Genomic DNA, 12,233 nt, shown 5'->3' with positions numbered 1-12,233 from the left:
GATCATTCTGAACGATTTGGTTTATAGCGACCATAATAAAATATCCCATAAAATAAATAATGAATTTTTAGCAGTCTTAGTTCATTTGCAGCATGTGCGCATTATATTTTATCGTGCATATTGATATGATAGGTTGATAAAATCAACGTGCCACTGAAATTTTGTAATTTTCGAAAACTGGTTGTTTTAATAAAATAAAAATATTTAGTTAGTCAATCTCAATTTCTAGCAAAATCATTTTAGTTGCTTCCTGTGACAGGAAAACCCATTGATAATAACCTTCTTTCTGCAAAACACTTTGCTTTGATGAATTTTTGTTTGCACGCTAAAACAAAATATTAGAATATGGCAATATGGCCTCTCATAAAAAAATGATTTTGGTGTTGAACTTCGGTATTATTCATAATAGCAGCAAAAAAACTGTTTGGTCAGCGTTCTACCGATTTTATAACTCTAACGGGTGGCAACTAAAATTTTGGAATTTTTTTCTCAAGCAAGCTGTCAAAAGGAAAAGATACATGAAGAAGATCTGATTTACCGAAATTAAAGATACATTATCCATTATTGAAAAAAAATTAGTGTACATTTGAAAACGGTCTGTAATCGGCTTTTCGGCAAAGCTTTCGTTTGACGTCGAAACTGGAGCGTTGTACGGCCGTCATGTCAACTTTGCGAATGCATCTCTTGGTTCTACCGATCAACTGTTTGTAATTCGTGGCTCTCCAGTTATTTTTGTACACCAAGGAACTCAAAATCCCGAAGAAATCTTCGATTGGGCGCACTGAGATAAATTTTTCGGGTCGTCCTTTTTGGGTAAAACACGTATTGTCCATCTGCATGATTTTTTTGTAGAAACAGGATCGAAATTTTCTTCAAACATTCGCCTGGTGCATCTTAATTGATATCCACACCAGAGGGCTTGTTGTTGAAGAAACGAGAAAGAGAACGATGTCCTTCTGGGTCCATAATTTTGGCTGGTCTTCCACTACCTTGCTTGCGAATAGTTGTCGAGCATCTTAGGATATGGTAAACAGTCGAAGCCGCAACATATTCGCTTTTTTAATTGTTTTGCCGTATACTTTTTGCCGAGATTTCTGTTGCAGTTCGTAGAAGTGTACAACGCGCTACCGAAAGGCTTCTTGTTTCGACGCTATTTTTAGCCAAACTGGGCAAGCATAAACAAAACAAAACATATTAACAAAAAGAGGAGGAGGGAGCTAACACATACATACTCCCATTTCTCTCTGAGCTCGTTTGTTGTTGAGCGAAATTCCAAAATTTTAGTTGCCACCCGTTATAAAACAGATTTATTGCGGTTTGACAAGCAACCTCGATAAGATCAACTTTGATTGCTACGCCACAAGTTTATAAGAGACGTGGTACAGCCAACCTGTTGACCAAGTGGCTTTAGAATTGTTACTTGGAATGTTTTAGTTTTAGCTAACTTCAACCTATTTACAGGTTAAATTATTTAAGAGCAAAAAGACGCAAGATACAGCCTACACAAGAATACAACACTACGCTTGCGCCACGTAGTGAAACAATTCTGAAATACTATTATCTAACAAAAAATCCTTGATCTATTGAACAACTTTGTCGAAGATACCAATGTTCTCTGCGGTCAGGATCATGAGTTATTCCAAGTTGGAACCAGTTAAATCACTTCCCATATGCTACGCAGACTCCATCAAGGCAGTTTATATTAAGGCGGTCCTCATTAGCGTTTGTATTGGGGGGATTGCTGTTTTTTTGACCTTTCGTAGGTTTTCACAATCTGCTGTTATACGTTCAACCTTGAATAATTTGAGATTATTACATTATTGCATTTTAGAAGTACTAAACACATATCGTTAAACAACAACGAGAAAAGTTGCGGTCCAATATTGCTTCCATATTCTGGCCAGAAAGACTTAACCTTGTGAAGAAACGGCTCCAATGCACCTAAATAATGCAAGCAAATGAACAATTTTACTGTGATCTGTATAGTTTTTCATTAAAATATTTCTTCCAAATTAATGTAAACCATTTCTAGAACTTGGCATAATGTTCTAGAAATTAGATTCATTGCTGCAAAAGTCAAAGGGTAAACCAAATGAATTGCTTCCAATTGCCATCGTTGTTTCAATCAAACATTAGAAAAAAGCTACTGTATTGGCTGTTGTTTTCTTGTCGCGTCTGTATTGAAACCGTATACAAAAGAGACCCCTTTTCGGCCAGTATATTGAAGTGAAGAAGCACTAGCTTAACTTGGCAATGCTACCGCTGCTGAAAGGATACAGTCTAAAGAAGCTTAACAGGAAGAAACCTAAATGGCGCATATAAGTTTATGCGGCCTAGTGTTTCCTTCTTGTAGGCAGGTACATATATATCGCACAATGAAACTGACGCGGCAGTAGTATCGCAGCGAGGCGGAAAATTGCTCTAGCTTTACGTAGCACAATAAAGGCACGATTCGCTGTTCTATTCGCACAGACGACTCTCTCGTCTCAGGTTGTAAACTAAAGGCACCAGCTGGCATAGAAGACGCCACCTCTCAATTGGAAAGATTATCTTTTTCCTTCATTACTAGAATAGCTTCATATGAATGCCACTTGCGATGACATTATGTCTTGCCAGGTAGAAACTTCTGGGAGATTTTTTTTGCAATATTAAACGGAACACAATATATCTTCTGCTAGGTAGTAAGCTTTTCAAAAAGTTGTCACGTGATGAACGCACACTTCACTGTTTCTTTTTTCCCTTGCTTTGCATGATGACATGTAATGTGAGGACAGAAACGAGCGTCAGAAAAATTATAATGAGGAAATATTTAAATCATCCAGCTACAGTCACGTTTCGTTTTTTTCACGTCACTAAAATTACGCGTAATTATTTTCAATTGATACTTCTTTTCGCATACTGGATTCGATATAGGTTCCAAACCCATTACGTTTGTAATATATCACGCGAAATTCATTTCCGAAATTGTAAATTGTTTTCGCTTCCAAGGTACGTGAAGCATAATTGTTCGCGCTTTCATGCCATGTTGTGGCATTTTCGGGTGTATAATCCTATGGTAAACAAGGCAAGCTTATTCTGCAATAACTGAAGCAATATTTTATCATTTAATTTTTATTTTTCCTTCCTTAAATATACGAGTATCTTAAATTACATAAGTTATGTAGCGTGGTGAATGACCAATTGGTTAAAACCATTTTAAAAATAAAAATAAAAAAATTGTTTCTAAATCCCATTCTCCTAGATACATCGAAAGAAATTCAGTATAGGGACCACCATGAAGCAAAGATCCACCACTGATAACCATACCCTAAATTGCAGAGAAGATTTGCAGCGACTTCCGCCAAAATTTTCATACCGTTCATTCACCCGTAACTGACAGATTCCATTCTTTCCATCTCTTCTCTGCCATGGCTTTCACAGGATATACCGGTAAAAACTGCCAGTTTGAGTCGGATCCGTGCAATCCATCGCAATGTCTGAACGGAGGCACCTGCGTCGGGAATTCCACTCATTTTAGGTAAGCTTAGCGAGTATACTGAAGAGCTAAACTTGTCATCGTTCTTTCAAAGCTTCCAACGATTTCGGTCGGTGTCCGTTGGCTGAGTTACCAGCCAAGAAAAAAAATTCCACGCCTGAAACGTAACCGCATTTTCAAGGAAGCATCTCGCTCCTATATCTAGTAAAGTTTAGCTAATCCTAATTTAATATCAGACATAGTACCTACCTCTCCCGATTGATATATGGATTGGATCATTCTTAGCTGGTTTGTCAATTCCCTTCCCGTTTTCATTTCCGTTTCCTAACGGCGGTAGCGTGTTCATCTAATCGTCAATATATGTGTATTTGCAGATGTGATTGTACTTCGGGCTACACCGGACCGCTCTGTCAGCACAATTTGAATGAATGCGAGTCGTCGCCATGCGTTCACGGTATCTGCGTGGATCAGGAGGACGGCTTTCGTTGCTTCTGTCAGCCAGGTAAGAGTTCAAGCGGAATTTTGCTCGGATATATGCGATGATGGATTGCAATTTCGCCTGCGAACTGCTGAGTTACAGTGCAATTGCATTCGACAAATGGACCATTCGATAGGGGGTTTGTTTGCAAGCTGTTTCTTAGCAGTTCGCTAGGAAATTATGTAGCATTTGCAGTTCGTTTGATAACAGTATCGATGAAATGAATTGAGTTGGAAGTAATCCTAGTTAGATTTGGAATATATTTATTGGGGTAATATAGCAAATTCAATAGGTCATAAATGAGAATAAATTGATCCGATAGCTCACATAAACTTCGTTATGATCGAAGAAGCTTTCAGTCTTGGCTAAACATATATCGCCATAATAAATAAGGCCAGCACCAACTATTTTTAAGTCTTTGTCATACCCCCTCCCCGCTTAGAAATTAACTTCAAACCCCGGGAAAGGTGGTGAGAGGGTTGAACTTTTTTATTTAATAGCCATCACTGCTGTGCCCAGGCCAGCTATCTTTTATAGGCCATCTTATACAGTTCTTAATTTGGGATTTTTTCTATTTGTAATTAAAAGATGCGGTGCGCAGCATTTGGTGCGCTCACGGTAATACTTTTTTGAATGAAATCAGTTCTCGGCTTTTGTTTTTGATCTTTCGTCATTCGCCTTTCGTTTTTGGTTTTTCCGTCTTTCATCTTTCATTTTTCATCGTTTGTCGTCTGTCGCCTTTTGCGGTCGTCTTCTTGTCGTCTTTTGCTGTTTTTTTTGTTAGTCGTTTTTTATTTCTTCAGAATCTGGCCCTTTGGCCTCTTTGGATTTTGATGATTTGCAATTAGGCCATTGCAAATAATTTTAAAAGTTTTGTCACCCACCCCCCCTTGGAAATTGGCTTGAAAAATTGGGGGGCAAAAAAATAATTTGTAGGATATGAGTTAATTTTTTTTCATAAAATCAATTGTCTGTGGGTTCTACAGCCTGAAAAACTCGAAAAATGAGTGTACGACTTGAGTGAATGCTTCTAGCACGAAACAAAAATGAAAATTCAAACAACGGAATTTCCGAAAATCGGCCGAAAAATTTTTCTTTCGTTTTTGTCTTTTTTCGTAGATTTTTGCATGGAAAATAATAACGTATATATCAAAGGCATGAATAGATTTGGTTTTCACATTTAAACTTTAAATAAAAATGCCTAAAATCTAAAATCAATATTTTTTTTGCTCGATTTAAAAAGTCCCTTTGTATTTTTTTCGCCCCTCCCCCCTTCAGTGGCCCAACACCGGAAGGACAAAAACTTTATAAAATAATTGTGATGGCCTTATTTTTTATCATCTTTTGCGGCTTTATTGGTTGCTCTGCATGGCGTCTTTTTGTTATCATTTGTAGCCCGTTCTAGTAATTCTTGTCACTCTTTTGCCATCTCTTTATAGTCGCCTTTTCTTCGCCTATTTACTCGTTTCATCGTTTTCCATTGCCTTTTCTTATTATTTTTTCTGTTTTACTTGTCCCTGACTCTGTCGCGGTCCAACGTAATATACTGAACTCGCCGCTTCGATCGTTGGCAACTGACTGCGTGTTTCTACCACGCTACAGTTGAAAATCGTCTAACTGCTCAGTGTTAGAAGCAAACGGCAATCATGCAAAAATAATTACCATCGGCGGGGGAGCGGATGTGGCGTATATGGAATGATAAAAAATTGTAGGTACAAAATTGGATATAAGGCTATCTAATATAAGGGTGCGGCAGTAGTTTAATGGCATAAAGCCTGTGGGTACCAACCAAAATAGTGTGGGTTGGAGCTGCCCACCCGCCATTGAACGACCCAATATATTTTAGCCTACATTTCGTAATTTTCCAATTCATTCAGTTAATCATTCTTCGCACCAGGCACTCCCTCACTTTTCTATAGAAAGATTTTTTTAAGCATTTTTATCACTTCTTTGATCTTTGCAGCGTTTTTTGCTGTGTTTTTATTGTCTTATATTTTTATTTATCATGTTTTCGCTAACATGTCATCACTTTGCTGTCTTTTCACCACTTTTTAATCGTCTTTTTATCATCTATATGCTATATGTTCATCGTTATTTTGTATTCTGTATCGTATTCTGTATAATCGTCATTTTATTGTTGTCATTTCGACGCCGTTTCGCCGTCTTTTTGTTGTCAATAATTGGCAATTAACAGTAATTTGGTCTTTCCGTTACCGTTACTGCCGTCTTTCTGTAGTTTATTCGCCATCTTTTCGGTGTTTTCTCTGCACGTTTCGTCGGCTTTTTGGCGCTTCATATTTTTTGTCGTGTTTTTTGTTCTTTTTGTTGCTATTTTCATGTTACTTTAGTCGTATTTTAGTTAACTTTCATCTTCTTTTAATCCTAATTTCAAATCCGATTTTCTGTTAAGAGATGGACTCGTAAAAAAAGTCAGAAAATTATGTTCTGTCACGTACAAATTCTATGAAATATATTTTTTCTCGGTAATCAATTTCTTATCTTTTAATGATGAAATTTTCTGTTATTGTTCCTGAGTTATACCCGAAATTTTTTTCTGAATATTTACCCAATTCAAAAATTCATGTCTCAGGAACCAAATGGTTCTGTATTAAATTCTTATGTAAATGCAAGGGAATTTTCTTAACACATTCACAGATAAATTACCGAAGGGTCTAAAGGTATTCCGTCTTCTGCTGCTCTCTAGAAAAAGCAGCAAAGAAGAGAAAATGAGACAAAGCAAAGAGCAGGAAGAAAAATGTGTTAAAAACTAGACAAATCGGAAAGAAAAAAAGAAAAACGCGCAAGAGAAAAAAAGAAAAAACACTGAAACTACAAGAAAAGAACAAACGTGACAGAATGGAAGGGAAAACTAGACATAAAAAGAGAAAAAGTGGATAAAACCAAAAAAAGGAAATGGGAGCAAGAAACAGGAAAAAAGAGGATAAAACAGAGGGCAAAAGACACAAAAATAGAAGAACGGAAGAAAAATAGCAAAATGAGAACTGAAAATAATTAAGAAAGCAAGACAAACGCGAGGGCAGAACTGGACAAAAGAGAAAAACTATGTTACAAAACGAGTAAAAGAAAAAAAGAAAATATGGGAGCAGGAGAAATGAAAACAGAAGAAATCGAAAATGGAGAGAGAAAATGAAAACGGGAGACAGAAGAAAACCGAAAAGAAAAACAGAAACATAGACAAGGAGAACATTATAAGAGAAATAACGGAACAGACGAAAAAGAAAAAGAAAAAGTAAACAGACACTGAGGAAGCCTGCAAGTCGTAGGCGAAATACGTATCAGTCGTGAATAAAGTATACATAGTAGAATTAAATTGGATAAGTTTTCTTCTTTTTTAATTTAAAAAAAATTGAAAACGAAAAAAAGCGAAACGCGAAATTGATAAAAAATCAAAAAGAAAAATGAGAGAGAAATCGGGATAGAAAAAGTAGAGAAAAAGGAAACAATGGATAGAAAAAAGGAAACACGAGAGCGAAAAAAGGAGAAAAGCGAGAAAAAAGGTGAGAAACCAGAAGAAATACAAGGGAAAATGAGACAAAAAAGTGAAACCTAGTGAAAACAAGTGAACACAAGTGAAATCGAGAGAGAAAGAGAGAGAGAGCAAAAGAAGAGAAAAAACAGGAATGTTTCCAAAAACTAAATAAGAAGGTAAAACAAGAAAGAAAAACAGGAGAAACGGGAGATAAATGAAGGCTAACTGGAGGGGAAAAAGCAGGCCAAAAACAAAATAAACGTTCGGAAAAAAAGTCTGAAAAAAGTGGAAAATCTGAATAAACAAGAAGAAAAGGTGATAAAAAGAATTATAAAACGACAAAAACTGAAAAAAAAGAAAATAAGTATTGGAAACACAAAAAACGGGAAAGAAAATAACAAAAAAAAGTGAAAAACATCAGGAAAAACAGGATTAAAAATAAGGAAAATTGGAAGAAAAAACGAAGAAAAACGGAACAATGAAACTAGAAGTACGGGATGAAGATTGATTGTAGCTCAGCGGCGATATTTTTGAGATATTGAGATAAAGGACTTTTTTTCTACCAAATCCTCACTGTGCGTTGGTTTGGAAACCTTCAAAATACCGATTCCTATGTAAAAAATGCAAGAAATCGATTGTTGGTTGATGGTTTTATCCTGCGCAGCCTTTCAGAAACTGAAAATTGATAAACTGCTTGGTAAACTTGAATATGTGCTTGGCAAATAATTACTAATTACTACTAATTACTATATGACACAATAGATTATCAGTTGAATGGTTATATATTTCACAATTATGAAGTTTTTTGAGTACAAATGCTAACTTTGTTAGCAGTACACAAATTCAATTAACATTTCCCGCAAATGAATACCTACGCTGTTGCACAAACAAGATGAAAACCCCAACTTGCAACCATACCCGAACCCGTTGCCGACGTCCATATCGAAGCTAATTTCATTTCCAATGAAATTTTCCACCAGCACACAAATGTGGCATATTTCGTTAGCGTACAGCAAAATATTTTAACCTGATAGACGGCACAACTGGACCATATAAATTCATCAAACATTTCGTGCATTAATAAACTTCATCTATCCTATCCGGTTTCTGTGAGGCTGCATTTACCGATCTGTGAGGATGGAAATATACGCATGATTACTCGTTATGGAAATTTTCGATAGTAGGTCAAGGGTAGCTGTTTTGGGCTTATACGACCCTGACATTTTTAAGAAATTGTTTAACTCGCTAGGCACAACGTAATTCGCTCCGTTGATCAAACGTTTCCAAATGCTACAGAAAATTTCTTGGAGGGAGATAAACAAATTGTTATGGTTAATAGGACATACGCAACAATTGGGACATTTATCCCGCAATGGAGATTCTGAGCTATCCGTTTCACCGTGCAACAGGATTACTATGCCGCTGGGTACTGTATCTACTCGTTCAGAAAAGCTATATAAACGCGTTAGCTCATTCCGGCCGCTTTACTCCAAATAACTTTGAATAAAGCGCAATTTCGACACATTGCAAAATCAGAGAAAGAATCGTTTTGAATGTTTCATAGTTTCTTAATATGAATTTTAATATTTTATGTTCAGCATAAAACTATCCTATGCATATATGTATTTTATTTCAAACATTAATAAAACCAAATAAATGACAAATAATAATTCCACGAGCTGCAAATAAACTAGTAATGCAATTTATTCTCATTTGTGTCACATCAAATTGAGCCCCATAACATAGATAACATGCGGCAGCCTATAACGATGACTATCGGTGAGCAATCTCATTATTTTCCCTAATTGCAGGCTTCTCCGGCGAGCTGTGCAACTTTGAGTACAACGAGTGCGAATCAAATCCATGCATCAACGGTGGTCAGTGCATCGATAACATTGGTGGATTTTCATGCAAATGCACTCGAGGTTACACGGGAAAGCGCTGTCACATTAAGGTAGGTAGGCTAGGCTAAACCTGATAGGCCCCGTGCGTTGCGGCGGCGATAAGCATTTGCAGGGCGGTGGCGTTTTTGGCATTGGTTGTCATTTTCGTAATTATTTATCGATTGTGTAGTCACTCAGGCAGATTTCGATTGTAATTTAGTTTAATGTGAGTACGTTTATCTCGGTTGGTATTTGCTGCGGGTTTTACGGTTACGGTCATATCATCTCAGATTCTCAGATCTCCTTGATATAATTGTTATAGCTACTTCATCACAAATAATGAATCCCATATGAAATTTTGTTACTTAAACATTGGATGTAATATCATGTTTACCAGTAAACCAAACCTATCGGGGCAACAACGATGCGAAGGTCTTCGCTATAACAGACGTAGACTGGCCTAATAATAATTTTATAACGGAAACCTATCTCTAGATGGAGGAAACGGTACAGGGATACCTCGATATAAGACAAATTCCTTTAACATTGTAGGTAACGACACCAGAGCTAATTTTCCATGCCAAAAGCGGCGCCATGAAGACATTCATTATATCAAGACAATCCTAAAAATGGAAAAAAACTAATACCGTCATCCGGGGATACTTGCAACACTTTTGAACTTAGACTTAGTATAACTTTCGAAGTATACCGTTTAGGTCCAAGTGTAAATAGCCAAAACTTGTATAGTGGTGAGTACTTTTGATTTATGATTATGAGAAAAAATATAAACTAAATGAATCTGTAGAATGATCCGAGAATAGGGGTGTTGCAAGTTACCCAGTAACGGGGTTACTTGCAACACTTTTCTGATTTTGCGTTTCTTATGATTTTATATCTGATTTCAAACCGCGAATGACTATTTTGAGATATTTTGAATCTATTTGTAGTAAAACAAGAGATACTCGAGGCGTTTTTTGTTTCCCAATTTCGTCTACCTAGCATGTCGGCGAACTCCAAATTGCCGTTTCAAGGCACGTGAAATTTTTCACAATTTTAATTTTTCTGGAGATGGTGGTAGACGAAATAACATCGTACAGATGCAAACTTACTTTGTATATACTGTCTATTACGATAGTTTTCATTTTTAGAAGTGCTGCTAGCCGCGCCATATTGGAAGTAACAACACGAATTCATCGTTTCTTCTCCAAGTTCAAAATATAAACAAAGCTCAAAGTTGCTATTTGTTAGCTAATATGATGCACTTATTGTGTACAGGAACCAAACAATAAAAAATAATTCCATGTCAATGAACTGACGCAACTTTGCACATCCATTTTTCCTACTCTGAAAGTGGTATTACTTTCCAATCGTATAGAAACAAGCAAAACAATGATGTAATGGATTAAACTTAACTAAACAATAGGTAAACGTCCCTTCTTTAAAATGGCATTGGGTACAAATCCTTATGTTAACAAACAAATGCGTTAGAGTCGTCAAAAGTGCGATGCGCCAAAGTGTTGCAAGTAACCCCCGTGTTGCAAGTATCCCCGGATGACGGTAACTCAAACAATTATAAATACTATTTGGGATTTTCGGCTGTACAGTCGGTTATCTATCGAAAACGGCTTATATATTCTTCCTGACGTTTCGGCCATTAGGTTTGGCCTTTTTCAAAGGTATTATTTTCATGTCACGAAAAAGGTCAAAACCAAAGACCGAAACGTCAGGCAGTATAAAAAAGCCGTTTTCGATAGATAACCGACTGTAAGTCGAAAATCCCGAATATAATACATCCCAGTCGATCTCGAAAACATTACGATCAGTTTTTACTAGGGAGTAGTGAATACTAGAAAAAATTGTAAACACACAACACAGAGCAAAATTGGCGATTTTTTTTGAAAAAATCATGTTTCGATACAAGACAATTTCGGTATAAAACAATCATCATCATCATCATCTTCATCATCATCATCATCATCATCATCATCATCATCATCATCAACATCATCATCATCATCATCATCATCATCATCAGCATCATCATCATCATCATCATCATCATCAACTGGACTACACTAGACTTGACTCCAGTCTACTCCCAGCCAGTCTCCTTCCAGTCTACTTACATTCAGTTTACTTCCGTCCAGTTTACTCTCATTCAAGTTAGGTCTAGTCTAATCTAGATGGGTATCTAGCAGACTAGATGGGAATTCACTGGATGAGAGTAGACTGGCTGGGAGTAGACTGGCTGGGAGTAGACTGGCTGGAAGTAGACAGGCTGAGAGTAGACTGGCTGAGTGTAGACTGGCTAAGAGTAGACTGGCTGGGAGTAGACTGGCTGGGAGTAGACTAGCTGGAAGTAGACTGGCTGGGAGTAGACTGGCTGGGAGTAGACTGGCTGGGAGTAGACTGGCTGGAAGTAGACTGGCTGAGAGTAGACTGGATGGGAGTAGACTGACTGAGAGTAGACTGGACGGGAGTAGATTGGCTGAGAGTAGACTGGCTAGGAGTAGACTGGCTGGGAGTAGACTGGCTGGGAGTAGACTGGCATGGAGTAGACTGGCTGGGAGTAGACTGGCTGGGAGTAGACTGGCTGGAAGTAGACAGGCTGAGAGTAGACTGGCTGAGTGTAGACTGGCTAAGAGTAGACTGGCTGGGAGTAGACTGGCTGGGAGTAAACTGGCTGGAAGTAGCCTGGCTGGGAGTAGACTGCTTGAGAGTAGACTGGATGGGAGTAGACTGGAAGGGAGTAGACTGGCTGGGAGTAGACTGACTGAGAGTAAACTGGATGGGAGCAGACTGGAAGGGAGTAGACTGGCTGAGAGTAGACTGACTGAGAGTAGACTGGATGGGAGTAGACTAGATGGGAGTAGACTGGCTGAGAGTAGACTGGCTGGGGGTAGACTG

At 37.5% G+C, this 12,233-nt stretch overlaps 1 protein-coding gene across 1 annotated transcript in view; it reads left to right on the top strand.

Annotated features, from left to right (window-relative positions):
* Positions 1-12,233, top strand: part of LOC128740327 (uncharacterized) — a 199,888-nt gene that overhangs the window by 120,746 nt on the left and 66,909 nt on the right. Inside the window, exons 7-9 of the mRNA XM_053835865.1 lie at positions 3,421-3,517; positions 3,850-3,977; positions 9,255-9,397. Coding sequence (XP_053691840.1) covers positions 3,421-3,517; positions 3,850-3,977; positions 9,255-9,397 — 368 coding nt within the window. The remainder of the gene's footprint in view (positions 1-3,420; positions 3,518-3,849; positions 3,978-9,254; positions 9,398-12,233) is intronic.

This window comes from Sabethes cyaneus, chromosome 3 (genome assembly GCF_943734655.1).
Source record: "Sabethes cyaneus chromosome 3, idSabCyanKW18_F2, whole genome shotgun sequence".
Classification (NCBI taxonomy): Eukaryota; Metazoa; Arthropoda; class Insecta; order Diptera; family Culicidae; genus Sabethes; species Sabethes cyaneus.
Note: the sequence above shows the minus strand (reverse complement) of the source record. Positions and strands in the feature narration are given on the sequence as shown.